General features: G+C 43.1%; 1 protein-coding gene across 3 annotated transcripts in view; it reads left to right on the plus strand.

Annotated features, from left to right (window-relative positions):
• Positions 1-26,592, plus strand: part of ASTN2 (astrotactin 2) — an 807,209-nt gene that overhangs the window by 497,455 nt on the left and 283,162 nt on the right. For all 3 annotated transcript variants that reach the window (XM_054584473.1, XM_054584474.1, XM_054584475.1), the window contains one exon: positions 11,007-11,195. In XM_054584473.1, the coding sequence (XP_054440448.1) occupies positions 11,007-11,195 (189 nt within the window). The remainder of the gene's footprint in view (positions 1-11,006; positions 11,196-26,592) is intronic.

A 26,592-nucleotide genomic window follows, 5' to 3' on the forward strand; every position in this document is an offset into this window, starting at 1 on the left:
CCCACCAAGAACAAAGCGGGCATTGGGGAAAGGTGGCCGAGCCACATTTGGTCCTGACTGATGTTGATGGAGCACAGGAACCTGTATGGTAGAGAGAAGCTGGTGAATTTGAGAAAGGTTGATAAGGTCATTGGATACTAAGCTGAGGCATTTAGAATGAAATCTTGCAGGTGAGGGAACATTACTTTCCTCTAAGACCTTGGCAAGTTACCTAGCAACCATGTTTGCTTCGTGGGTGTTTACAGTGTATACCGTGCATTCTTTCAAGAGAAGTTAATGTTATTCACATAAATCCAACCTGTAAAAAAATGTATAATATAAAGATAGGACCTATCAGAGCCATTTGTAAGGAGGGAAAGAGTGAGGGAGAAAATGGTTTCGGGAGCCTGAAATGGGAGAGTGTCTCAAGATGACATAAATTCAGCTCTATGCTAAATTTACATCGTTGTCCTTGCTTGAGAAAAGGAAGGTTGTGTTTGTTTGTTTTTTCCCAGAGGGTGTACACATTTTCCTGACTTAATTCGCTAAGAAAGATGTTTCCTATATGCCTGTAAAAGAAATAGTGAGCAATGTCATCAACGTTTTTTAAGTTTAAATATTTCTCAGATCACTTACAGGAAGTAACTGAAGGGTCTCACAGACAGCTAGGAGGTACAATTGGGATAGGAGGTATCCCTAGCTTCTTTCTTCTAATTTGAATGTTTAATGTAGTTAAGTATAATTTAACTGAAAATGTAATGAAAATGTATTTTAAAATATGGGCTCAAAAAGCGTGTCCAGCCTCAAATAGTCTTTATTAGCCTCTTTAGTGTCATTTTTAAGTGATTTTAGGAGAGGAGGAAAATATATGTATTTTATATTCATCATTAGAAGGAAATTGTTTCTTTTCTTTTTTTTATGTTTTTTTTATTATTGTTCAAGTACAGTTGTCTCCATTTTCCTGCCACCACTTTCCCCGCACCCACCCACCCCCACCTCCCACTCTCCATGCCACCGCCCTTTGGGAAAACCATTTTTTTTTCATTGCCAAAGCTAAGTCTGCTCTAATAGCAGAAAACAGAGCTTAGAGACAGCAATTTGAATTTTGACTCTTACTAACTAGATGCAGAGGTGCGGGGGCATTCCTTCAGTCACTTGTTTTATTTTGGTTTCCAGCCTTCGGGTTAGGCCTGAGCTCTCACCCCTCTGACTTCTCATGGACCGATGTGGAATTTCCCTCTCCTAGTTAACACAGAACAGTTTCCCTCTCATGGTTGACACAGAACATCCGCATGCCAGGTTCGTGTCAAACATGACCACCTTGTGCTCTTCGCTGTTTGAAATATTTTCAAAAGCTCAGTGGAAGACGTATTCACAGACAGTTGTTCAGGTAGGTGTTTTCTAGTGTGGGTTTTGTGCAACGGTAGTTCCATGAACTGCTTAAAAACAAAAAAGGGAAGCTCAGTGATGAAGTCCACGTGAGAAAGCTGAACTCTCAGGGGCTCTTGAAAGCTCACAGGGTACCTGGGGACTCTGACAAGTCCTGCAGTGGTGAAACATTTGTTTCATTGATTCTAAAGTTCCTACATTTTCCACATTTTCACATCTCTGAAATTATGATATCTTTTACTCTCAGTATTTTGGCAAAGTTTAATTCGTGACTTTTTTTTCATTGTCAGTGTTAGTGGAAATACTAGGGTTTCTTATACGTTTTGGAGGTCTTCGGGTAGGTAGCTGTAAGTTCCTCATGGAATTGTGTTTCTTCTTTTTCCTTCCCTTCCCTTTCCTTCCCTCTCTTCTAAAGAATGTCCTTGAGTACATTACCTTCAAAATGGCTCTTCTAGAAACTCTATATTTGCCCTGGCTTGGTGGCTCAGTTGGTTAGAGCATTGTCCTGATATACCAAAGCTGCAGGTTCGATCCCTGGTCAGGACACATACAGAAGCAACTAATGAATGCATACATCAGTAGAACAACAAATTGATGATTCTCTCTCTCCCTCCCTCTGTCTCTCCTCCACTTTCTCTCCGTCTCTCCCTCCCTTCCCCTCACTTTCCCCCTTTCTTTCCCTCTCTCTTTTTTCCTCTCACTAAAAAAAAAAATCAATAAATTAAAAAAATAAAAACAATAAATATTTGTGTACACAGCTGGGCAGCCATCTGTAATAGACAATAGAAGGGGAAAAGAAAAAAACTTAAGTTTTTCCCGTGAGTGAAGCCTTTCGTTGGAGCCCTCTCTGAGAACAGTTTGACTAAACTTCATTTTGGGTAATGTTGGGGTAATCCTGAGGACCTTCATGAGAAAGACTCCTATGACATTGGTTAGTGGGGTTGACGTGATATAAGGCCATAGCTGCTAGGATACAGAGGGTCCTGCTCCTGATTACGCCAGGGCGGGGGTGTATTTCTCATACATGTCAGGATCTCTAAAGCCCAGGAGCCTCCATTTCTCTCTTGCGTTGGTGACAGGGTATTTAGATTCGTCCCTAGCATTGGTCCAAGTCTAGATGCTGTGCAGTTACTTCAGCTCTTCTTGCCTTTCACTTCTCTCTCTCAATTTTTTCTAGGATCTGGTTCCCTTCCTTGTTTAAAAATAAATAGTTTCTAATCCAGGCATGTCAATAAATTATTGATCCCATAAGCCATTGAGGCGTGGATGAGTGAGTGAGTGCGTGTGACAGCGCAGATACACAAGTGAATAAATAAATATTCTGCTTTGGGAATTGGTATCAGTGCCATTCTCTGTAGGTCCCAGTTTCCTCTTTTGAAAAACAAGCAGATTGGAAGGAGTTATTTGTGCCCGAAGGGAACGCGCACTAGATTTGTAGTGAGAAGATCCAAGTCAAGACCCTGGCTTTTCTAAAATATTCATGGGATCTTGGTCAAGGAATTTAAAATTCCTGGTCTCCATTTTCCCACCTCAGAGTCCTCAGGGGCAAGGATGAAATGAAAATACCCATTTTGCAATGTTGCCGTAAGGATTAAGTAAAAGATGCTCTTGACTGAACACAAATAAGGTTTTATGGTACAGTCTCTCAAGTGCCATCTAGTTCTAGTATTGTCTGTACTGTGATGGGTATGTTAAGGGTAACACATTCGTTGTCTTCAGCGAAAATGCCCAGTTTGTATCTTTGTACTTATTTTATGTTTTTCATTTTGGCATATGTATAAATACAGTTTCATGCAGATATTGGCAGATTTCCTGTGAGCCAACACTCTTTAGAATTTCTGTAAGAAAATCTCCCAGACGACAGTGTTCTAAAGGAGCTCTATATTTATGTCGTTTGGTACAAAAATAAAATTTAAAAAAAAGAAACCAACAACTAAACAGACCTTTGCATAAATCATCTTGTGCCCTAAGGTGGCTTGAGGGAGCAAGTTGCTCACATTTCAAAACTGAGAGGAACATTGGCCTTTGTGAGTCCCCCTTTTTTTTTCTCCCTGCATCTCTTAGGATCTTACTGACTACCCCAGGCCTTTCATCCCCCTCCTTCCTCTCCTGCCAAGCCAGAATCCTTTCCTACCCCCAGGCAAAAGAAAATCACCATGAACCTACAGTTGTAATAGGGCTAAAAGCACACACACAACTCTCAAACACATTCATACACCCACACTCTGAAATATGAATTCGTAGGTGAAGTTCCTGCCACCGCTATTGACAAGACATAGCTCCTTGGGCAAGTCCCGTAAATTCTCTGCACCTTAGTTTTCTTACCTAAAATTGGAAGCTGAACCTCCCTGTGAAGGCTATGCATTAGTTTCCTAATGCCTCTGCAATAAATTACCACAAACATCATGGCTTGAAACAACACAGATTTATTATTTTGCAGCTTTGGCAGTCAGAATACCTAAAATCTAGGCATTGGCAAGACTTCAAGTCCAGAGACTCTGTGTGTGTGTGTGTGTGTGTGTGTGTGTGTGTGTGTGTGTGTGTCCCCAACCCCGTCCCCCTCTTCCTCCCTCCTGCCTCCAAGTTGCATCTCATTCTCTGAATCTGACACCCTTGTCTACCTCTTAAGCTCTTATAAGTCTCCTTATGATTACGTTGAGCTCACCAAGATAATTCAGGATAATCTTCCCATCTCCAAATTCTTAGTCATACCTAAAAGTTCCTTTTGCCATGTAGAGCAATGTATTCACAGGTTCTGGGGATTCGCACACAGGCAATTTTTGTGGACCATTCTTCTATTGACTACAGATTGTAATGAGCAAATCAGGTCATGTACAGAAAAAAATTATACTGGACTGTGGAATCATGAATGGAGAGCCGAGCTTTGCATGTGTGTGTGTATATACACATATGCATACATATGTGCATGTGTATATATTTAACGTATATGTAATAATTATGTGTATGTAAATTTGTATATTTATATATATATGTATATACATATCACTTATTTTCAGTGAATGGCCCATATAAGTTCCCAATTACATAGTTTGAATAAATTTTTTTAAAAAAGAAGAATCCGAGAAGGGTAGCTCTGCAGACTAAGAAACCTAGATCTAGAGAGAAGCCAGAAACCAAGATCTGAGAACCACTGGGAATAAATTTATGTTCCCTGGAAAGTGTCAGTGGACTAATAGATCAGATAATAAGCATAGATAATAATACCATTGTCAAAATAACACTAATAATAGCCATCACAATAGCTGATGCGTTCATTGGTTCCTACGTGATAAACACTATTTTATCCTTTATGTAAGTTATCTCAAATTCTCACATCAGCTCTATGATAAGGATTAATATTACTCCCTTTAACTAGATTATGACACTGAGGCCTAGGGTCTCATCAGATTTCATCAGGGCCATAGAGCTGGTAGGTGGTACAGCCTCTATTTAAGGGTAGGTTTAGTTAGATCCAAAATATGAACTTGACACCTGTGTCTTCCTTAAGTTAGGGGCATGAAATCTCAATAAATTCACTAAAGTAGAAATTGTACATGCTACATTCTCAGACTAGAATGCAGTACTATTCAATAGTAACAACATCTAGCTAGCGAGGGAATCTGTCTGCTTGTGAATTACAAAAAGATAACCCTCTAAGTAACACTTGGGTCGGGAAAAGCAGACTCAAACCCCAGTCTCTTGAGAAGGAGACCGTAGGGCCAGAAGGCTGCACACCCAACTCACTTCGTGGGCAAAGTCGTCTTTGGGGGGCCTTGTGACATTTATTGAGGAACAAGAAAGATTGAAAATAAGGAAGTAAAGGTTTCAACTCAAGAAGCCAAAAAGGAATTTCAAAACAAAGTCAAAGACAGCAGAAGGAAGGAATTAATACAAACGAAAGCCAAGATAAATGAATTAGGGGGGAAAAAAAAAGGAAAAGGAGCCTCATCAATAAAACGAAAAAGCCTGTTCAAAGGAGAGAGAAACAGAGAATGTAAATAAGCACATTAGAAAGGAACTGGGGACATAACCATAGAAGCACAGAAGATAAAACAGATTTAATGAGAGTACTGTATACAGCTCCATACTAATACATTTGAAAGCCTTGATGAAATGCAATATTTTCCTAGAAAATATAAATTACCAAATTTGAGTCATGATGTTATAGAAAATCTAAATAGACAGATAACATAAAATAAACTGGTAAGAGAGCTAAATAGCTACAATTGAAAAGAAGACAGCAAGCCCAGGGGATTTTAGACGGGTCCTACCAAAGCATCAAAGAACGGATAACCTCTATCTTATATAAAGTGACCCAGGGAAAGAAAATAAAAGGACAGTGTTCTAATATATTCAAAATGCTCACATAATTCTGACACCCAAACTGGACAAATATATACTTATCCATCTAGAAATATCTGTAGACATATTAGAACTGATGTGTTCCTTGTGTGGTAGGATGAAAAATCAACGCACAAAAATCAGTAATAGCTTTGCTCAATGTCAGCAATAACTCACTAGAAAATATAAGGGAAAATGTAAGAGAAAAACTGATCTTACTCCTGAAGTAGAAAAGACTGTAGTAATGGAAGCTATAAGTTTTTCACACTGTATTCCAAACATAACTCATTTAATCTTAAGAGTGACACTGTGAGGTTGAGGCTTTTTAATAGATGAATGAGAGAAGTACAGAGAGGTTGAGCATTTTGTCCAAGGTCACACAGTCAATAAGTGAGAGAACCAGGATTTGGATTCAGGTGGTCTGGTGGTCTGGGTCCAAAGCACATGTTCGTAATCTCTGGAGCATTGGGCATCACATAAATACCTGTGAAGGACCCTCCCCACAAGATATGTGCGAGACTTTTATGATCAAAAGTCAGTGCCTTCAGTGAAGAGTCTGAAGGAACATTTCATAAATGGAGGTGCAAACTGTGTTTTCTGAATTACGAGACTCACAACTGTAAAGATGCTGTATCAGTCAGGTAGGATAAGAGAAGCTGTAGTGTTCTAGCAAATGATCCTCCCAAACCAGAGGCTTGCACACAAAGGCTAGTGCATTGTCCACGCAAGGTCGGTCGTGATCAGGCAGCCTTCTTCACCCTGCCGCATGCACCTGGATCACCTGGTCTCCATGCTGGCCAGAGCAAGAGAAGAGAGGGCTGGAGAAACACACACAGGATGTTTGAAAGAGCTGGGTCTGCCAGTGACTTGTACCATTTCGGCACAGATTCCACCCGTCAGGGTCCTGTCACGTGGTCCCTCCAGCCCCACTGCAGGGGAGGCTCAGAACCGGAGTCTACAGTGCCTGCCCAGGAAGGGGGCCCCAAGTGGTGGCGCCACCTCTGCCACAGCTGTCAGCGGTGCCCAGCACTGAGCTGGCTCTCAATACATATTTCTTAAACAAAAAAAACCCCGAAGTGTTCCCCGTTGCGTCTGCAAATTCAATGCAGTACCACCCCACATTCCACTAGGGTTTTATATGGAACTTGACAAGCCAACTCTGAAATTCATCTGAAGGGAAAAATGGGCGAGAACAGTGAGAAAACATGGACTAGAAAATTAGTGTTCATGATGGGGAGACTGACTTTACTATATCCAAATCACAATATATAAAGCTATAGTAATTAAACCAGGATAGAATTATTGCAGGAATATATAGATCATCTAATAGGGAAAACACCAACCATGTATACATGGTATACATGGGGAGGTAGTATATGACAAAATCACATTTCAGATTAGTGAAAGGATGGACCCTTCAGATAATTATTATTTATTATAAAAATAAGTTGAAATAGCCACTTAAACTATGCACAAAATTTAATTCCACATAGATTAAATAACGAAAGAGGTAACAACTAGAGAAGAATATACAGAAAGATGTTTCATCGTTTTGTAGCTTCCTAAGCATTGCACCAAGGACTGAGGGTGGGAGGTGGCGGTGGATGGGGCATGGGGAAGTGGTGGCAGGAAAATGAAGACAACTATATTTGAACAATAAAATAATACTTTAAAAAAAAAAAGCAATAAAGGACCAGGCTAGGGAGGTGGTAAGATATCAAAAGCAAGATTAAAATACAAATGCCAACTGGAAAAAGAATTTCAATATAAATGAAAGGAAAAGGGTAACTTCACAAAATTTGCAAAACATATAAGCCAGTAAGAAAAAGGACAAGCATGACAATAGAAAAATGGTCAAAGCGCATGGTAGGGCAGTCTACAGAAGGAGCAATACACGTGACCGTGGCACGGAAAGACGGTGGACCTGTCAGCAATCAGGGAAATGCAAATCTGCACGTGAGTTATTTCCCTCCATCCTCAATTTGGCAATTATGAACATGGAAAATGTGGGAGATGGGCTCCCTCATTCATCAGGGACAGAACTGTAAACTCAGAGAGTCTCTGCAGACGGTCATCTTGGAAGATCCATCAAAATTTTGAAATTCCTAAATCATTGACCCAGCAATTCCTCTTCTAAGAATCTCTTTTACAGAAACACACACAAGTGCAGTGATATATGTACAAAAGTCTTTATTATGACATCGTTTGTAATAGCGAACAGCTATAAACAACCAAAATGCCGATCAATAAAGATTAGCTAAAAGCATTATGGTACATTTATACTGTGCAATGCCAAATAACCATTAAAAAGATAGATCTCTATGAATACTGATTTGAAAAGATGTTCAAGAAATAGTATTTAGGTACAAATGTTTGTCTCACAACATATATATAAAATTTGAATATCTGTGGAAGGAATACACACACATACATAAATGTGTGTATATATATGTGTATATATGTGTGTGTGTGTGTGTATGTGTGTGTGTGTGTGTGTGTGTGTATAGTCTGCCCAGGAAAAGTCCAACCACTGTTGATATAACAAGGATGGTTTGTGTAACATTAATGTAAATTGACAGTCAAGGAGAGTGGACTGGAATGCACATGCATGAACAATGATAACTTCACTGTACTGGTCAGTGGGGGCCGATAGACGCCATTGAGTGAGCATGTGTGCTGTGTGACCATTGTATTCAAAATGACTGAGCAAGTACAGCAATGAATCTGCATCAGATTTTGTGTTAAGCTTGAACATTCCTCCCCTGGAAATTATTCAGATGATTCAGAAGGCCGCAGCTATGGGCAGCTGGTGAATGGCAGCTTCATCACGACAATGTGTCCACTCATGCATCACGTCTTGTGCAGAGTTTTTTGACAAAATACCATATCACCCAGGTAACTCAGGCCTTGTACAGCCCAGATTTGGTGGCCTGCAGCTTCTGGCTTTTCTCAAAATTAAAATCATCTTTTTGAAAAGGAAGGGATTTCAGACCATGGATGCGATTCAGGAAAACAACAGGGCAGCTGATGGCGATGGGGAGAGCTGTGCGAGGTCCCAAGGTGCCTACTTTGAAGGGAACTGAGACATGACATTCTTATCCTATGTACAGTGTTTCTTATACCTTGTATATTCAATAAATGTCTGTTTTTCATATTACATGGTTGTATGTTTTCTGGACAGACTATTTTATCTACGTAATGTATTTAATGTGTATCTGTAAATGCATTAATAAAACTTTGGAAGAATTCATAATAGTTAACAGTGATGACCACTGGAATAAAAAGTTAGAATATATGTGGGGTAGGAAATGAAGAACTTCCACATTTTACTCTGTAGACTTTGATAATATTTAATCATTTACAACAAAATTGTAATTACGTGTGTGTGTGTGTGTGTGTGTGTGTGTGTGTGAAGATCGAGAGCCAACTCTATTTAATAAACCATTTCTCCTGTTCGCTGGAAACCACCTGGCATGAATGGATAGAATTAGACTTCATCAACCACTTGTCATGTACTCTGCACATTTATATAACTCACTTTGTCTGTACTGCAGCTTTACTAAAGGAGAGATATTTTCATGTAACAAATGCAAAAGAAAGGAAACTACACTTGACCATGGCACCAAGACAGGCCTTCTTCCAAGAATTTCCCCTTGCGCTTTGGGCAGGAGCATGGAAACATTAGAAAGACAATGACTGTGTCTGGGCAAGAAACTGGGGGTTAAAGAAGAGCGAGGAAAGAGTGACAGCTCGCTTCATGCAGGAGGTGCTCCTGGCTTTTCATTGGCATGCTCTTGGACCAGGCTTTCAGCTCTGCCTTAGTGGGGTTTCATATCTCTCATCCCGGCTACTGGTTCCAGCACCCTGGGAAGATTTTCCACCCAAATCTTCTCACAGAACCCCTCCCTTCTTTCATGTGAGTTCCTTGGTCTCTTTGGAGTCAGGTTCCGTAGATCTTTGCTCCACCTCATGGAAGAAAGGCAAGTAAGAGACTGCCTGCTTTCTACTGCCTCCAACCGGAACAGGCTGACCAGGGTCATAGCTTGCAAACAGAAACAGCTGGATTTGGAGAAACAAGAGTAGAAAAAGATGCCTTGGTTGTCACACAGACCTGAATTCGAATGCCAGCTTTGCCATGTATGGTGTGACATGCTTTATTTCTTGGCTCCTCATTTTGCTTCTGTGGAAAGCAGGAATGAGCAGAGCTGAGACCCTTTTTTATGGTTAGAAAATAGATAGGCTAATTACCCAGTGGCTGTTATATGCTCAATAAATAGGAACACCACCATTGTCACCATTACTACAGTTATTTTGTTAAATGCCTCACGATTTCTAATTATTTTTGCTACCAATGTAGCATGGGACCTTGTAGCACCCTAGTAAATTAAGGTAAAAGAGGAGTGTCTATCCCATTTTACAGAAGAGAAAATGAGATTGAATGGCTTGCTGGGGTTTAGATAGGTCCAAAGGATCAAAGATGATACTTACACAGATCTCTTCAGTTGTGCGGCTCTTATTTATTTTGTGCACCCTATCCCTAATGCCTAGCAAAGGACCATGAACATCTGGACAGTCAGAGTTCCTGTTCCTGGGTTGATTGTTTGGGGGCCAATTCTTCTGCTTCCTCCCTTTTCCCCCTGCCTCTCTGAGAGATTTCTTTCCCACTGCAAATGCCAAAATTGCAAGTATTATTTCCACATCCCATTCAGCTGCCTGTTTGGTCCATAGAGGAGCCCGCCCTGCTTCAAAGGGTGCTTCTGTCAGGCTTGGGTAGTTACAGACCAGCAGAAGCTGCTAACATTGCTAATTGAACAGAAACAACAGCAGCTGCTGCGTGCGCTGTCAGTGGTCCTGGAAGGGCCTTCTCAGAGCTACAAGGGCAATAAAAGCCTTGTTTTTGCAATTGTCTTCAACCTTCATCAACAGATACACTGGGAATAGATTCTAGTTTGAGAAACTAGTTGATAATTCCCAGTGAATTGGTGTGTCATGCTTTTTAAAGTCTGTGTGTTCATGGAAAACAGCTTTTAAATTTGCTTTGTGCGGGGATGTGCACTCTGGCTTCCCCCTCGACTCTGCCAAAATGTCACAAATGACTTTCCTCGAATTTACCAATTTGCAGGATTAATGTGCTTCTCTCAAGACACCTGTGCCCTAGATAGACTCCAGCCAGAATAGCTGTCTCCCTTTCTAAACTCTGACCTGTTTTGTAGGCAAAGGAGGCCTTGGTTTTAGGTCACCTCCGGTGGGGGCCGCCAGCATGCGGAGCTAACTCTCGCCTCTGTTTTCTCGCGCAGTTGTGTGGAGGAGTACAAGCTGGCTCCTGATGGGAAATCCTGCCTCATGCTGTCTGACGTCTGCGAGGGCCCCAAGTGCCTCAAGCATGACTCCAAATTCAACGACACCCTCTTTGGAGAGATGCTACATGGTTACAACAACCGGACCCAGCATGTGAACCAAGGCCAAGTCTTCCAGATGACCTTTAGGTACGGGGTAGACAGTTGCACTTCACTGGTTGAGTTACTGACCCAAAATATGGGAGGGGGGAGGGGCCCCATCGATAGAGTCCTCTTACACTGTCAGACATCTTCCACGCTCGTTCTCTGATGCTTACCGTGAGGTGCTGGAAGTCAGAACAATTCACTCCATGACAGTCCTTTGCCACTGACCTAGCCCTTATTTACCCCATTTTTCTAACTCCACGTATTTTAAATTTAATATGAAATCATCCTGTAAATACAGTTAATGGATTTTTTAAAAAAGAATCTTTCAGTCTATTACAAAATAGGTGTCCTGCATAGACTATTCAAGCAGTTCAAAAATAAAGACATTTAACGAAGTAGAAAATAAAATTACCATCACCCATAAATATACAGAATTAACATTTTCTTGAACATTCTTAGAACACCTCCCTCTTCCTCTCCCTCCCCCTCTTCCTCCCTGTCTGCACAGTCTGCAGGCACACACACGCACACCAAATCTCAGTAAAGCTGTTTAGATATTGCTTTTTTCCCCCTCAACAATATGTCAAAGACCTGTCTCCCTGTTAACAAATACAGAGGCATATGAGAAATTAAAAGATGAGATGACTCTCTTAGGAGAACAGACAGAACGGGGACTGGGTTGGCCAAATTATATGAAGATTAGACAGAGAGTCTAATTGCAAAAGGCTTCCTGGGAAAGCTGAAGAGGCTGGAGCTGTCCTATCTGGAGAAGAAAGACTTCGGGTGGGATGTACTTGTGCCTCAGCATCTGAAGAGCCATAAAATGGTAGAGTGAAAAAGAATTGTTCCATGTATAAGAAGTTACTATCTTTTTAAAAACAAAACCATACTTTTAGACAGTTTTACATGAATATATGACAGGATATTATCACAACGCAGGGTTCTCTCCACCATTGGAGGTTACATCAACAAAAGTCAGAACTAATAGGAAACATCACCATTATGATAATTGCCATTCTTATTCCATCATCGAATTAATCATAGTGGCAATTGCAGGAGGGGTGGTACCACTGGCTACTATTTATTAAGAATTACTATGTATCAAGCTTTTATAAGGACAACAACAACAATAGTGGCCACTTACATTTCTTCACAGCACTTGCCGAGGGAGTTCTGAGCACCTGGGATCCATTATTTTATGTGACCCTCACTGGGTCTCAGGAAGCAGGGGCTGTTGGTGCCCCCTTTGTACAGATAAGAAATGGAAATGTTAAGTGACCTTGTGAATCCCTCTTCCAGGAAGGGAGGGGGCTGGGAGAATGCCATTTTAACTTCATTAGTAAAACCCTTGAGGCACCATGACCTTCCTCTTACAACTGAAAAGTTAACACCACAGGGGCAAAGTGATTTTTCACAAGGTCACCATCTAGTGAGAGAGATGCGAGGCTGACTCCAAAGGCTTGCTCTTGTCCTCTAATTCAAAGTACCTTGTTATCTCCCATTTCTTAGAACTAGAAATGAACCGTGAATTCCCTAAAAATCATTTATCTATGTAGCTATCACATGCTGTTTGAGTACCTCATATGTCCCAGGTCCCCTGCTGATTAGTTGGGATACAATGGAAAATGAGATGAAAATGACTCCGTAGCTTGTGGTGCCGTGTGTGTGTGTGTGAGTGTGATCATGATCTTCTGCATTTACTTACTTTGTGGTAGGTACGATGAGGTTAAGTTACAGGGTTCGAGGAAGGCAGTTAATAGCGGGATCTAATTTAGTTCAGAGAGTGGAGGGAGCATATCTGTTGTATTAGAAAACAATAATAAGGCTTTGGGGTCTGCTTTGCCGATGAAGCGTCATTTAACTAACACCTGGAAGATGCGTGGGAGTTAGCCTTGGAAAAGGTTCTAAGCAGAGACAGATATTCTGAGAAGGTAAAAACAGACTGGTTGACTTCGGGGAATGAAGTCTGGTGAGGCTGCAGCTGAGCCAATGAGGGAAGCAAGGTAGGCGGCGAAACCAGAGCAGTAAGCAGAGGCTGGTTGTGGGGCCTTGCAAGCCAAGTCTTTATTCTCACAGCGAACGGGAGGACCCTTTAATGGTGAAGGGAGGAGAGCATGTCAGGATCGCATTGTGTTTTTCAGCCTCACGGTGGCTGCTTGGGACGGAGATCGTGGTGAGGGCGGGGTGGGAAAGAATGGAATGGGCGGGTCAATTAGGTATCTGTCCTTGAAGCCACATGAGACTCTTAGTCACTTCAAGCAGGATAATGGGAATAATATTGAAGATAAAAAAGAATATTGGGAAATAGTTGTGAATTATAATGGATGAAGTCCAGTGAGCAGTTGCAGGCGAAAGGGTAAGGTTGAAGAAGGAATCAAGGGTGACAGAGTGATTGGCAGCCACGTAGCAATTTCATGGCAGAGTCGAGCCCTCCAATTCCCAGCAAATTGCTTTGAACCACGCAGATGCTCAAGCAGAGGCGGAATGCTGCATTATTGGAAAAACCCGGGGAGAAATTTAAGAACAATCTAGATGAACTACTCAATACTGAGATTCTAAAAAACTGGTTTTCTACAGTTTTAATAAAATCTCTGAAACTGTCTTGAGCATGATGATGAGTGGAATAATGCTACATGGGACTCAAGAGAAAAAAATGAAGAAATTGGCCCTTGTCTTTGAGAAAGGAATTTACAAATTTGCAGATAATACACGGTACTGAAAAAGAGTATGAAAATTTAATTTGCAAAATGGTGTTCCAAGGAATGCCAATGGTTGCCAGAGAGTTCCTATTGGAAGCCTTTTGAGAGAAATTACAGGGAATAATTTGTGGTTCCATATAAATTTTTGGATTCTTTGTTCCAGTTCTGTGAAAAACACCATTGGTATTTTGATAGGAATTACCTTAAATCAGTAGATTGCTTTGGGTGGTATGGACATTTTTATGATGTTAGTTCTTATCCATGACCATGGTATATATGCTTCCATTTGTTTGTATTTATTTCAATTACTTTCCTCAGTGTCTTGGAATTTTTCTAATACAGATATTTTACCTCCTTGGTTAAATGTATTCCTAGGTATATTATTTTTTGGTGCAGTTGTAAATGGGATTGTTTCTTCTATTTTCTTTTTCTGAGAGTTCATTATTGGTATATAAAAGTGCAACCAATTTCTTGATAAAGGGCTTCTCAGAGAAAGAGACTTGTCATTTGGAGTTTGAAGACAGAGAAAAACCACAAAGGCATTGTCCTGTCCAGGAATGAGCCCACAGAAGCCCAGGCATACGGACAAGCGGGAGGGGGAGTCAGGAAAACTGATCTCCAGACAGACCCGGGTCCAAATCCTGGTCCCACACGTTGCAAGCATAGTCTTCCTGCCTCTTCTTTAAAAAGGGATATTTTATCAGATGCCAGCCACGGTGCTAGGCACAGTATGTTTTATGTAGTTTGATTTTTCACAGCAACTACCAGAGTGACTACCTGTGATAAATGATCAAATCACTAGCTCTCATTCTCTATTTGAAGATTAGCTTGGTCCAAAAGGACGGTCCACATTGGGTTGTGAGATGCTAGATCTTAAAGGAACTTCATGGAATCCCAGGATCTCATTTTGTGTACAGAGGGACTTGGTTAAGGCCACAAAGCAAGTTATTGCAGAGCAAGCCCATGGTTACGGATCTCCTGATGGCCTGGAGTGCTTGCTTCCCCACCACCAACGCAGTGCTCAGTAAGAGGGAGCTTGGCTCCTTGGCCATCCTGGGAGTCTCTAGGCTCAGACAGAATTTTATCCCATCAGGAGTTTTTATTCAGCCTCAAACACTCTGTTTCTTGTTCCCAACCATCCAGTTTAGCCAGGGTCTGTGTCTGCCCTCATTTGCCCATGGAGGGGAGTAGAGTGAACAGACCACACTTTCTCTTTGACAACAGCTTCAAGATTTAGAGAACTTCCCAGACTACCATTATATTACAGTGGCCCATTTCAATTAAGCGCTCTCATTCTTGGCTTCAGCTAAGTGTTCTTTGCAGTTATTTCCATCTCCAGACCATGTCACCTCTTGAAGCCACATACTAAGGCGGTTGACTTCCCCCAAGCAGCTTCTGATGAGTCTACATTTCTTTCTTTCACGTCTCCCTTCCGGGGCTCCAGACAGGGCCTGGGGGGTTGGGGGCTTGGGGGGTTTGCGGCTCCTTTGTCCTCCAAGTTTCAGAAATTAGTCCTGCACATTTTTTTGGCATCAAAGGCAGTTGTCACTTCTCCCCCTCTTTTCCTCCTTGCCCTCCCTCCTCCAAGTGCTCTCCTGCCCAGCCCTCCAGAGTAGCCGGCAGGCGCCCCACCGGCTGTCCTGCCATATGCCTCATTTCCTGACGACTTTCTGGCTTGGGATTTCAAACTCCCCACCAGCTAAAGAGCCTCCTGTGTGACAGCTACAATTCTGCTTTGTTCCTCTCCCTGCCCCTACCCAGAGCCCCTCACCCAGCAACTACTGAGGGAAGACGGGTCTGCATTCTCATATCCTCTCTTCAGTCTCCAAAAAAGTGACATGGATTTCTGCTTCTCAAAAAGTCTTACATTCCAAGTTTCCAAACCGGACAAGCACTTAAAGCTTAACTAGTTCAGAACTAACTTCCTGTGGTAGAGATGGAGAAGCTGAGCCCCAGGAAAGAATATAACTTGTCCAGTGCTCATCGTGATTTGGGGCCCCTCGGAGACTAAAAGGTGGCGTTCGTGACTCCCAAACCAGTTTTCTGGTTTCTGGTTGTGTCGTAAGGGATGCATGTCACTTCTAAATATCCCTTATTTGTGTATGGTGAGACGAGACACCTGGTTTATCCCTGCTCTCAGCAGAGAGGGCAGACCAAGTGCCCTAGAGAGACGTAAAATTCCTAACTAAGAAGGGATCTCAGGCCGAGGCCGTGGGCATGACTCTGCAGGAATGATCCCATCCCGCCCCGTGTAGGCTGCGGGCTGTCTCTGGAGATGAGAGTGTAGAGATGCTCAGAACCCTGACAAGTCCAGGAGTTACCGGCCCACCACCGTGCATGAAAATGAAGGATGGCAGTCACTAAGAAACCACACGGAAGGGTAGAGACGGGGAGAGTGACAGGAGAAGCAGTCAGAGAGACAACCCAGAGACATGGAGAAAGAGACTGAGAGAGGAGGTATTTGGCAAGAGTCTGAGCGACGGGGAGGCTTGGGGGAGGACAAGCACAGGAAGAATTAAAGCCATGCAGAGCGGGGACAGGGTTAAAGAGAAGAGGAGACAGATGGGGAAAGGTTTGGAAAGGAGTGGAACAGAGAAGGATTCGAGGAGAGACCTGCAGTGACAAAAAAGACACAGAGTTCATACTAAAGCCACAAGGGAATTTAGCTCCAGGAGGGAATGAGGATTATTGGAAGGGACAGGTTGGTGCCAGGAGAGAGCCCTGGATTAGGAATCAAGTTCAGATGGAGAGGAATGGGCATTAGTAAACTGTCAGGTTCTGTGGAAATGTGAAGAGTCAAATATCGCACTTCTGAATTGCCTCTGAGCCCAGTAAGGGATATTTGGCTTTGCAGGCACTACTCCGTTTCACTGCCCTGTGTTGGTCCGAGGGACTATGCAGGGTCACTCTCAGAATCTCCTCCCCTGAGATCTCGATCGGTGAGGGAATTGGCAAGCTGTTGGAGTGAGAGAAACTCATCAAAGTTTGGTGGTATTTGATGTTTTGTTGGTTTGTTTGATTTTTACCTCCTTCCGTCCCCATCCTCATCCATTCTTCCTCTTTCCTGTAAGAAAGAAAGGTCAACTTTGGTGATAGATTGCCTGAATTTAGATAAACATCAGTCAAGAACTGTTACTGAACCTGGAGTCTCAGAAATTGCAACGAGGAGATGTTGCTTGGGAATGGGGCTAAACAAATTACAATGGTAGATTTTGTGAAGTACTATCAAAACTAAGATAGGTCTTCCCGCAGCAGATATTTGCTCATGAGCCTTCAAGAATGACCTACAGAAAGCATGAGGAGCTCATGAAAGATTTGCTAGGACAGCACTTTGCAATCTGCTCTGCTCCTCAGATGTGCATATTGAAAAACATAAGAGGACAGGTTGGGGTAAGATGTACGATTTCAGGTGGAGGCCCCACCAACTCATACCTGGTAAGACAGAAGGGCCCTCTGAGGATCTAAGGAAGGCTGGCTTTTGGTAGTGATACCACCTGTTCCCTAGTTGCTGGTCCTGAGTCCCTTCTTATTCAGTGGCCTCCAAGTTTGGTTTTTCTCATGCCTTCCTGGGAGTTGGCCAGTTGTACTTGCTGCTTCTGGGTGCTTTTCTTCCCTCTCTTCTGTCTCTTTCCTTTCTCCCTCACCCCTTAACCATGTGTACATTTTTTTATGTGCCAGATCCTATACCTGTACTTTATTTTCTCATATAATCTTTCCAAAACCTATTGCAAAGTAGCCCTTCAAAACTTGGCTTTACAAAAAAGGAAAATAGATGTAGCAATGAGAATGTATTAGGTTGTGCCTGATAGCAAACCACATCAAAACCTCGATGGCTTCCCAGGTAAGGGCATGTGTTGTCCGTACCACACACCCCACTCATGGTATTTGGAAGTCTGGGCTCAGAAGATAATCAGCCTCGTGTGGTTCTATGGCCACTGTTATAACGGGAGGGAAATGTGGCTCTCCTCCCTTCCCCCTAGAGAGGACATTCTGCTCACAGTCCACTGGTCAAATGTAGCGCCATGGTCATAGCACCCCTCAAAAGGTCGAGCAGGGACATTGAATCCTATCATGTGCTGAGAAGCAGAGACCCAGAAGTGTGTGGGCCATCAATACTGTGTATTAAACACTGCTATCCCGTGGGTCTATCAGCAAAGCCCACTTAGCAGTGTGCCTCCCCAGCTCCCAGCATCCCCTCCTTCATATGGCCACCTCTGAAAGCTGTAGGAAGACCTTCTGTTCTGTTTTTGTCAATTTCCTTCACTGAATTCCCGAGTAACCATAGACTTTATAGATGGAAGAACCTTGGGGAATAATTTGTACAGAGCTCCCCAACCCATTTTGTAGATGAGATGCCTGCAGTTCACAATGTTTACGTTAATTGCCTAAAATCATATAACTAGTAAATGAATTAGCGAGGATTCCACCCCCTAGTCTGTGGGGCTGCACTAACGATATCCACACTGAATGGTTAGAGGCATAGGATCCAACCTCTGCACTACAAATGGTAACGCCAAGGCCAAGGTTCCATAAACAGCGGCAGAGCCTGACCTAGAAACTGGTTTTCTGCACTCTCAGGCCCGGGTTTTTTGCAGTATTCCATGATCTTATTGTAACAAGAGAAAGCAAAGGAGGCTGGTGGTAGAGAGATTATTAGTTAATAGTGGCATTAGCTTTCCATTTTCAAGACTATTCCCAAGCCACTCTCTGCAGCAATATTCTAGTTCTTGGCAAAATCCTTAACCTGCCACCTGGAGCCACAGCTACATGGCTCCTTTTAGGGGGAACATTGGCGAGATCTTAGAAGTAGACTGAGGACAGAAGTTGGAGGCTGAGTCACGGGAGTTAAGGGGCAACTTTCCCTGGGTTCCGACCCTTGGGCTGGCTGCAGAGGAATCTCTCCTTTGGGTCTTCACTTCTCCAAGGCTCCCTGACACCTCACGCAGGAGCATAGACCTATGTGTCTGGTGGCCCCGGAATCAGAAAGCTGAGTTTCCCTTCCTGTTCTGCCACTTCCAGCTGTAGTACCCTTGGCCATTCTCCCCTTCTGGTTTCTGTTGCCTTCTCTTTAAATTAGGGTTCAGGCAGAGCTTACACAAAAATGGAGGGTTTTTGGGATAGAATGCAACACTTTCTTCTGAACCTATGGCCAGGGGCATAGAGAAGCCTTTCCTACTCTGCTGATCACCTGGAGCTACACCAAGAGAGACCAATGATATTTTTTTTCCCCAGATGAGGAGACTAGGAAAGTGATTTTCACTGTATGTCCAGGAGGCTGACATTATCCAGTGAGGTGTGGATATACGGGCCTTGTGTCTAAGATACCCAGCATTAGAGTTTGAGTCCTAGTTTGCTACTTGTCCTCTATGACCTTACTCAGAGGTGCTACTTGTAACTCTGTGACATTAGACACGTTAGTTCATTAACTAGATTAAGAAAAGTAACCATAATTCCTGATTGCTGGTGGTGGCGTGATGATTCATTGAGACTGACACCTGCTGAGTCCCTGTTTTCAGCAGGCAGGAGGACCCAGGTGCCATAAGAGGCTGCCATATCAGTAACTTAGAAAGAATCGTAGGCCAAAGCCACCTCCGTGTGCATGATTCTGCAGGAACTTGACCCCTTTCACGACTGGGAACCAACTCAAGGTGTCAGGGTGCTGCCATGACAAGTAATAGGGTCCAAGTTACACATCGACCATTTCCTAGCTATGTGGCTTTGGACAAGTCTCTTCACCTCTCTGAACCTCAAGATCTCCAACTGTAAAGCTGGGTGTTACCTCAAAATATCCTTAGAAGGCTGTCGTGAAGATTTAACAGGCTAATAAGGAAGGTCCTAGACACAGTAGGCTCTCAGTAAATATTGTTTTCTCTTCCTTCAGTTGTATCCCCTCCCCCAACCCCACACCCCCATTTGCAGAAGTGTACAGGAGATGAAGACTTTTTGTTGTATTCCCCCAAAGCTCATGTCTGGACAGAAGCCCTGGTCGTCCTTACCACTTCCTCCAACCTGCACACGTTTGGGTGAAAACAGTACTTTGGTGAAATGCCCAGGGTAGGGACAAAAGCACAGCCCTTCATGCTCTGTGGGTCGGTGACAAGTGGGGTGCGAGCTGTACAGCTCAGTCAGCAGAGTGGAATGGGCAGCAGCCCAGGGTCACCTTCTCGTGGGGCAGTTATCCAGCCTTTGGAAAGACTTGATCTTGCCAATCGATGTGTTGTGTCACCTGGGTCCTAGAGGGTAGCCTCTTTGTTTGGTGTGAATGGCCCACAGTGAAATACATCTCATTAGAAACATGGGATTTAGATGCTCATGTGTCCTGTGTGACCTTCAGTAATGGCCCTGGGCCCAGATCCACAAGTTCCGGAAGTGTGTTAATGTCTCACCTCTGGGATGATATTTACCATATAGCCTAGCAGTGGCACATCTACATCAGCAGAATGAAGGTTAACCAGTAAGCCCTACTGGTCTGTCTGTACATCAGTCTTGCTCACTTCCTCCCTCTCCTGATTTCCTTTCTTTCTCATCAACTCATTGTATCTTCTGGGCATTTCTCAATAGCCTTCCACACAATTGATAGAGTAAAACTAGTTTTTCTTTATTTTTTCAAAGCCTGTCTTTGAAGAGTATAAGCAGCTATTTCTCCCATGACATATATGAACAGAGCAGGTCAACTATCACACTTTTTACATGAGAAAACTGAGGTTTAGAGAGGTGAGGTGTAGCATCCAAGGTCACACGGCTGGTAAAGTGGTGGAGCCAGGACTCAACATCTGCCCTCTTCCCCACTCTACAGCTTCCACACTACATGCTCGTACACATGGTCTCAAACCATGTGATCCCCAAAGCACAGGCGAGCAAGTAATAGCTACCACCATTATTATACATGAAAATCTTATCTAAAGGTAGGGATTTTCCATATGTCTATTTATAGCCAGAACTGGATACACATGAATCACACTGGTGCTTCTCAAACTCTCAAGTGCATACAGATCTCTAAGGGACCCTGTTAAAATACCGGCTGTGGTTCAGGGGGTTGTGGGTAAGGCCTGAGACTCTGCATTCCAAATGAACTCCTGGGTCTGAGAACCAGCTTTGAATAGTAAGGTGTTAAACTGAACTTGATGCTAGAGGTGAGCCCAGGTTATGCCTAGGACAGGAGAAGGACTTTTGCTCCTCCATTTGCTGCTTTGAAAGCAGGAACCAAATCCCAAGGCCAATGGTGTTGGAAGGCCATGGAGTCCCAAAGGAGTCTCCATCCGGAGTGACCAAGCACAGAGACTGTGTTTTTGTTTTCCACGCAGCAGCCAAGGCAGACAGTGCCAGCCTGCAGTCCAAGTGCATAATGTAGTGCATCAGTGCATAACATAGCACAATTTATCATGACGTCTGTCTGTCTGTCCGCTCTGCTCACTGATGGTACAAGGACACTCTGAGCATCAGTGCACGTGGGGAAGGCACTTGTCCTGACTGCCCTGTCCCGAAGCCACGGTTGGGTGCCCAGGTCAGAGCGCCCTCTGTGTGCCTGTAGCGCATTTCCAGCCGTGGTCTGGTGCAGCTGAAGGGACTTCCCCGGGTAGAGCTCGGCTGCTGTCGGCTCAGGTCAGAGGTGAAGACAGACTCCTGGGAAGGGAGGAGAACGTCCACTTGGGAGGGGACATTGACCTGACCAACTCCATCATTCCTCAGTGCTAAGAGAAAACTCTCCTACCATCCACACACATTAGTTTAATTGAGGACAAAAAGAAAATCATTAAATGAAGACCTAGTGAGAAATGCCTTGCCTTCTATTTTGGGGCATGGTGAGAGCAGGGAATTGAATTGCAATCCACAGTTAAATAAGACCTCCCTAATCTTTCTCAGTAATAATAGTAAGAGAAGAAAGTAAAATAGCCACTTCAATTTTTTACAGTTTTATTCTCAATATTCGCATCTCTGAACATACCAAACATGGTCATTTTATGAGGAAAACAAATTATACATAGTATATTCTGAATGTTCTCCAACTAACCTAAAAATATGTCTCTAGTCTGCAAAACTGGTAACACAACAAAAGCAACCAGGTCCATTTCACTTCTCCCCCACCTGCCTTTGTTTGTTTGTTTCTAATTTTCTGGCTTCGAAATCCCTGACTACGTTCTTTTTCAAGAGTGGGAAGAACTAGACTAAGTTCTTTTTCAAGAGTGGGAAGCCCATCTGAACCATTGAGACATCTGATGCAGAGACAATTTTTAAAGAGGTGCAATTTCATTACACTCACATGCAGGCTGTAACTCAGGCTGGTCTGAGCCTTAGAAAGAAAAGTCCAATGGGAAACTTACCAAACAGATAAGGATAGATTGTAATTAGCATAGTGATTGTAATTAGCAGAGCAATTGTAATTAGCACAGTGATTGTTTGGTCATAAAGGGTACTTCCAAAGTCACTCCAGGCAGTTGGTTCTTCTAAGTATCTTCTGCCTTTCCTGGTGGTCTTTTTTACACTGCTAATGTCCTAATGTGCTTAGCAATCCCTTTTTATAAATAAACACTCCAAAGGTACAAGGCAGCTCAACCCCTGGCCAAGCATTAGGAACCTTAATTAATGGAGGCCACGGCACTAAAATTTTATTCTATTTGCATTATGCTGAGGCAACCCTGGTATATTACTCTCTAAAGAAATCACAGCACCTCAGGAGTCATTTGTTACTGTTGCCGTTGTTTTGTTAATTACAGGAGGGAGTGGGGTGATGCCCAAGGACTGCACTTGAGGTCAGAAGGTCCAGTCTTGGCTTGTACCACTAATTCTCATTTAACAAGCTGTTGTCCAGTGCCTGTGCTGTCCTAAGCACTGGGGATGAAAAGATGAAAAGATCGTCAAGGTTTTTACTCTTACACAGGAGGGCCACTGGCCCAGATGTGGTATGGGCGAGAGGCAGGGGAGACCTCCCAAAAAGAGATGCTGGCTGCTGCCTAGAGGGTATGATTTATAGTCAGATAGGTAGAAAAGGGCTCCAGGCAAGTAAGAGCACAGGGCGCCTGCAGACATGAGCATCCAGGTGGACCATGGGCTTGCAGAGATGAACCATGGTAAAGGATGAGCATGCAATCAGGAAGGGTTACCTAAGTACCACAGTAATGGGACCATTTATGGTTAAATGACTGTGTACAGTCTTATAACCTTTCCAAGCCCAGTTTGCTCACCAGTAAATCAGGGAACATTATAATTCCAGTCCTAGAGGAGAATTATCACAGGGAGGGAGAGGTGGTGAGAAAAGTCAGGTTAAAATGCTTTGTAAAGTGTAAAGATGTGTGCAAATGTTAGTGACGTTTTCCTAACCTGAATGGAGGATCTGTGAGTTACCACTCACTTCGAATTCTTGGGCTGGAGTTGCATCCTGGCACACCGGAGGTCATGCGGGCGCAAATTCACCAGCATTGCTTTCTTTGTATTCCTTCCAGAGAAATGAAAAAGTGTGTCTGTTCGAAGATCACATTAATCAGCCCACACGTGTGTATCAAGAAAATTAATTTTTAGGGAAATATTTCCATTTCAGGAAGATGCCCTGAATAGAAATATACTTAGTAACAATTCTAATGAAAGCTATGATCATAGTTTATTGGATATGAATTAATACCAAGAGCTCCAAGGGCAGTGGCTGGGGTTTTATGTAACATCACCACTGAATAATTACTATTAATGATAATCTAGTGGAACACCTCAAAGGTGGCTCTTAAGAGTCCAACATGAGCATTTATTTTTATGCCTCCTAAGATCCCCAGAGGAGCCCATTAAGTATGCAATTAATTAGCAGGCGAAAGTTAGGAGTGGAAGCCACAGGCATGTGGGTAGCCCGGTCCTGTTTAATTCAGTACATCCCCGACCACTTTGGAAGAACTTTAACCCTCAAATCAGCCAGCCACTTCTCTGTGTTCTGCAAGGAGCCTGGCACTGGCTGTGACCTTGAAGCTGCTTCAATTTGTTTTGAAGGCTTTCTAGGATAGAAGGAAAGAAATATGATACAGAGCTTAGTCGTCCTTGCCATGTCATAGTTCAGAGAACAGAGTTACACCAAGAGATGCCCCTTCGAGTTTCTGTTCATTCCAAACTACATCTAAGGAGTTAGGGAGGACCCAGCCCCTGGGAATGTACAAGCCATGGGGCCGTGCAGGCGTGTTGCAGCTGTATTTGCAAAGGAGGTTGAAACCTAGCTTTGAAATTAAACTGCATTGCAATTACATTGTCTTTCAACCTTATGATTCAACCAATAAATATACGTTGAGTATTTGCTATGTGTTAGGTTCTGGAGATGTAAGCTGAAGAAGACTCATCTAGTCTTCTTTGGGGTACGACCTAGGTCTGTTAGATTGCAATAGCCCAACTGCAATAGCCTTGAGTAGAGTCAGTTATCCAGCTTACCTTAGTTTTTACCAAATTTTCTTTTTTTATCTCTTTTCTGATCCAGGATCTTACCTAGTACAACTGTCAAAGCAGAAAGTGCACCAAACAATGTCAAACAGGCAAAGAAGACTTTACTCAAGGCTATTGCAATGGGGGTGAGAGGTCTGAGCTCAATTTCATTGGAAAAGAAAAGGGCAGGAGAGTTTTCACAGCTGCCCTGAGCAAGAGGAAAAACATGGTAGGACTTGCCAATGGGACATGTCCTGTGCATGGGCAGTTCTTCCAGAATTTGCAAATGCACTTTTCTGCTATCCTCCTTGATGATTACATTTCAAAGTCGTGGCTCCCAGGCCCTTGAGAAAGGCATTGCTGGATTGTAACACTGGCAAGAGGCTTCTTAAAAGATTTACGTGTTAAAAGGGCAGAGAAAGCACTTACAGTGACACGTTGCTAAAGAAAATGTTCTAATAAAAGGAAGGGCAGGGAGCTAGAATCAGGACAAAGCTGTCTGAAGTTTGGTCAAGCAGGGAACACAAGGCTGGTTTTGTCACTCACTACCTTACCTTTATGTGTCTGTCTCTGCGTTCCTCTTGGCTGTGACAATTTGGTAGGCTTATTTTTTTTTAATAGACATTGAATTCACAAAATTAGGAAACAAAAAGTTTAAAACACATCCAGGGAGGAGAGTTACTCCTTTCCCTGTTTCCTTCCATCCTTTTCTCCTGCCCTCCACCCACTTCTATTACTTTCTGGGGTATCTTTCCACTGGGTTGGTTTTTTTTTTTTTGGTATGTAAAGCCAAGAAAATAAGATGAAATATTATTCTCCCCCCCATTTTTTTTCATAAGAGATACATAAAATATATGGGTTTTCACTTTGCCCTCACTTAGTGATACCTCCTAAAGATCTTCCCATAGACAAACTTTTTAGCAATGACACAGTCAGCGTTTTAATATAGGGATCCCATTGATGAATGCCCTCCCCCACTGACAGAGTAGGGGTCCCAGGGGAGTGGAGAGAACTAGGTTTGGAGACAGGTGATTCTATCTCTTGGGCTGTTGGGCCTCATGCAGGTGATTACATCATGTCTCCTCCTATGGAAGATAAGGCCCTTGATCTCAGTGTGTTGCTGTGAGACATCTAAGGTAATAAATGTCAGGAGTCTAGTACGCGTAAAAGTGATGGTGGTAGTAACAATGGTAATAAAACTAGTGATGACAAACATGCAATACTTACCTGCACCAGGGACCATTATATCTTTTATTCAATCAAAAACATTAACTGAGTGCCTATTATACAGGGTGGGCAAAAGTAGGTTTACAGTAGTTTGTATGGCAAACTATATAGTAAAAGTTTTGCCCACTTCTGTATGCCACTCATGAAAAAAACCAGAATACAACCGTGAATAAAACTCATAAAAAAACTCTTACTCTCCTGAATTATATTCTAGTGTAGGAGACAATCAACAAATAGATATATACTACGTCAAGGGTATGCATTATGGAGGAAAGCAGGATAAGAGGTCTAGGATATCTAGGCAGGGGATTCTATTTAATAGAGCTGGACAGCGAAGAGCTCTCTGATAAGGTAACATTTGCACAGGGCCCTTAATGGGTGAGACAGTGAGCCCTGAGGAGAGCCAGGGAAGAGCTTCCAGGCTGAGGGCACGGCAAGTTCACAGACCTTTGGCAAACGCTACAGACAAAAAGCAGCCCAGATGGATGGAACATAGTCAAAGAGAAGAGGCGAGTGGTGGGAGAAAAGGTTGTAAAGATAAGGGTAATGGGTGTCGAGTGGGGCACTGTGGCAATTTGTGTAGGAGTCCCGGGAGTCACGTCAGCACAGTACTTTGGATTTTACACTGAGAAGAGAAAAAAGCCAGCGTGTGGTTTGAGCTTCTCTGATTTTTAAGAGGCCTCTCCACCTGGGGTGTGAAGAATAGATGTCACTGGGCAAGGTGGAAGCAGAGAAAGACACTCCGAGGCTCTCGCGCTGGTTCAGGTGACAGAGAGTGGAGCACGGTTACAGGATTTGACACGGAAAGAGGAGGGCAGATTCGGGGTGTCCTCTCAAGGCCAAGTCACCAAATTTACCCGTGAGGAAGAGGAAGGGGGAAGCAAGGCTGGCCCCTTGTTTTTAGCTAGAGCAGTTGGACAGATAAAAGGGCCGTTGACCGAAACAAGAAAGGCCATGTGAGGAGCAAGCATACAAGAGGGGGTGATAAACAGAAATTCGTTTTTGACCATGTTAAACAAATGACGTGTGTGTGTGTGTGTGTGTGTGTGGAAAATTCCAAGTGTTTATAAAAGTAGATGACAGTGTAATAAAAGCTCAGGCACTCGTCACCCTGCTCTGTCACC

The sequence above is a fragment of the Pteronotus mesoamericanus genome, unplaced genomic scaffold, assembly GCF_021234165.1.
Source record: "Pteronotus mesoamericanus isolate MK-2021 breed Mesoamerican mustached bat unplaced genomic scaffold, CSHL_Meso_final contig_78, whole genome shotgun sequence".
Lineage (NCBI taxonomy): Eukaryota > Metazoa > Chordata > Mammalia > Chiroptera > Mormoopidae > Pteronotus > Pteronotus mesoamericanus.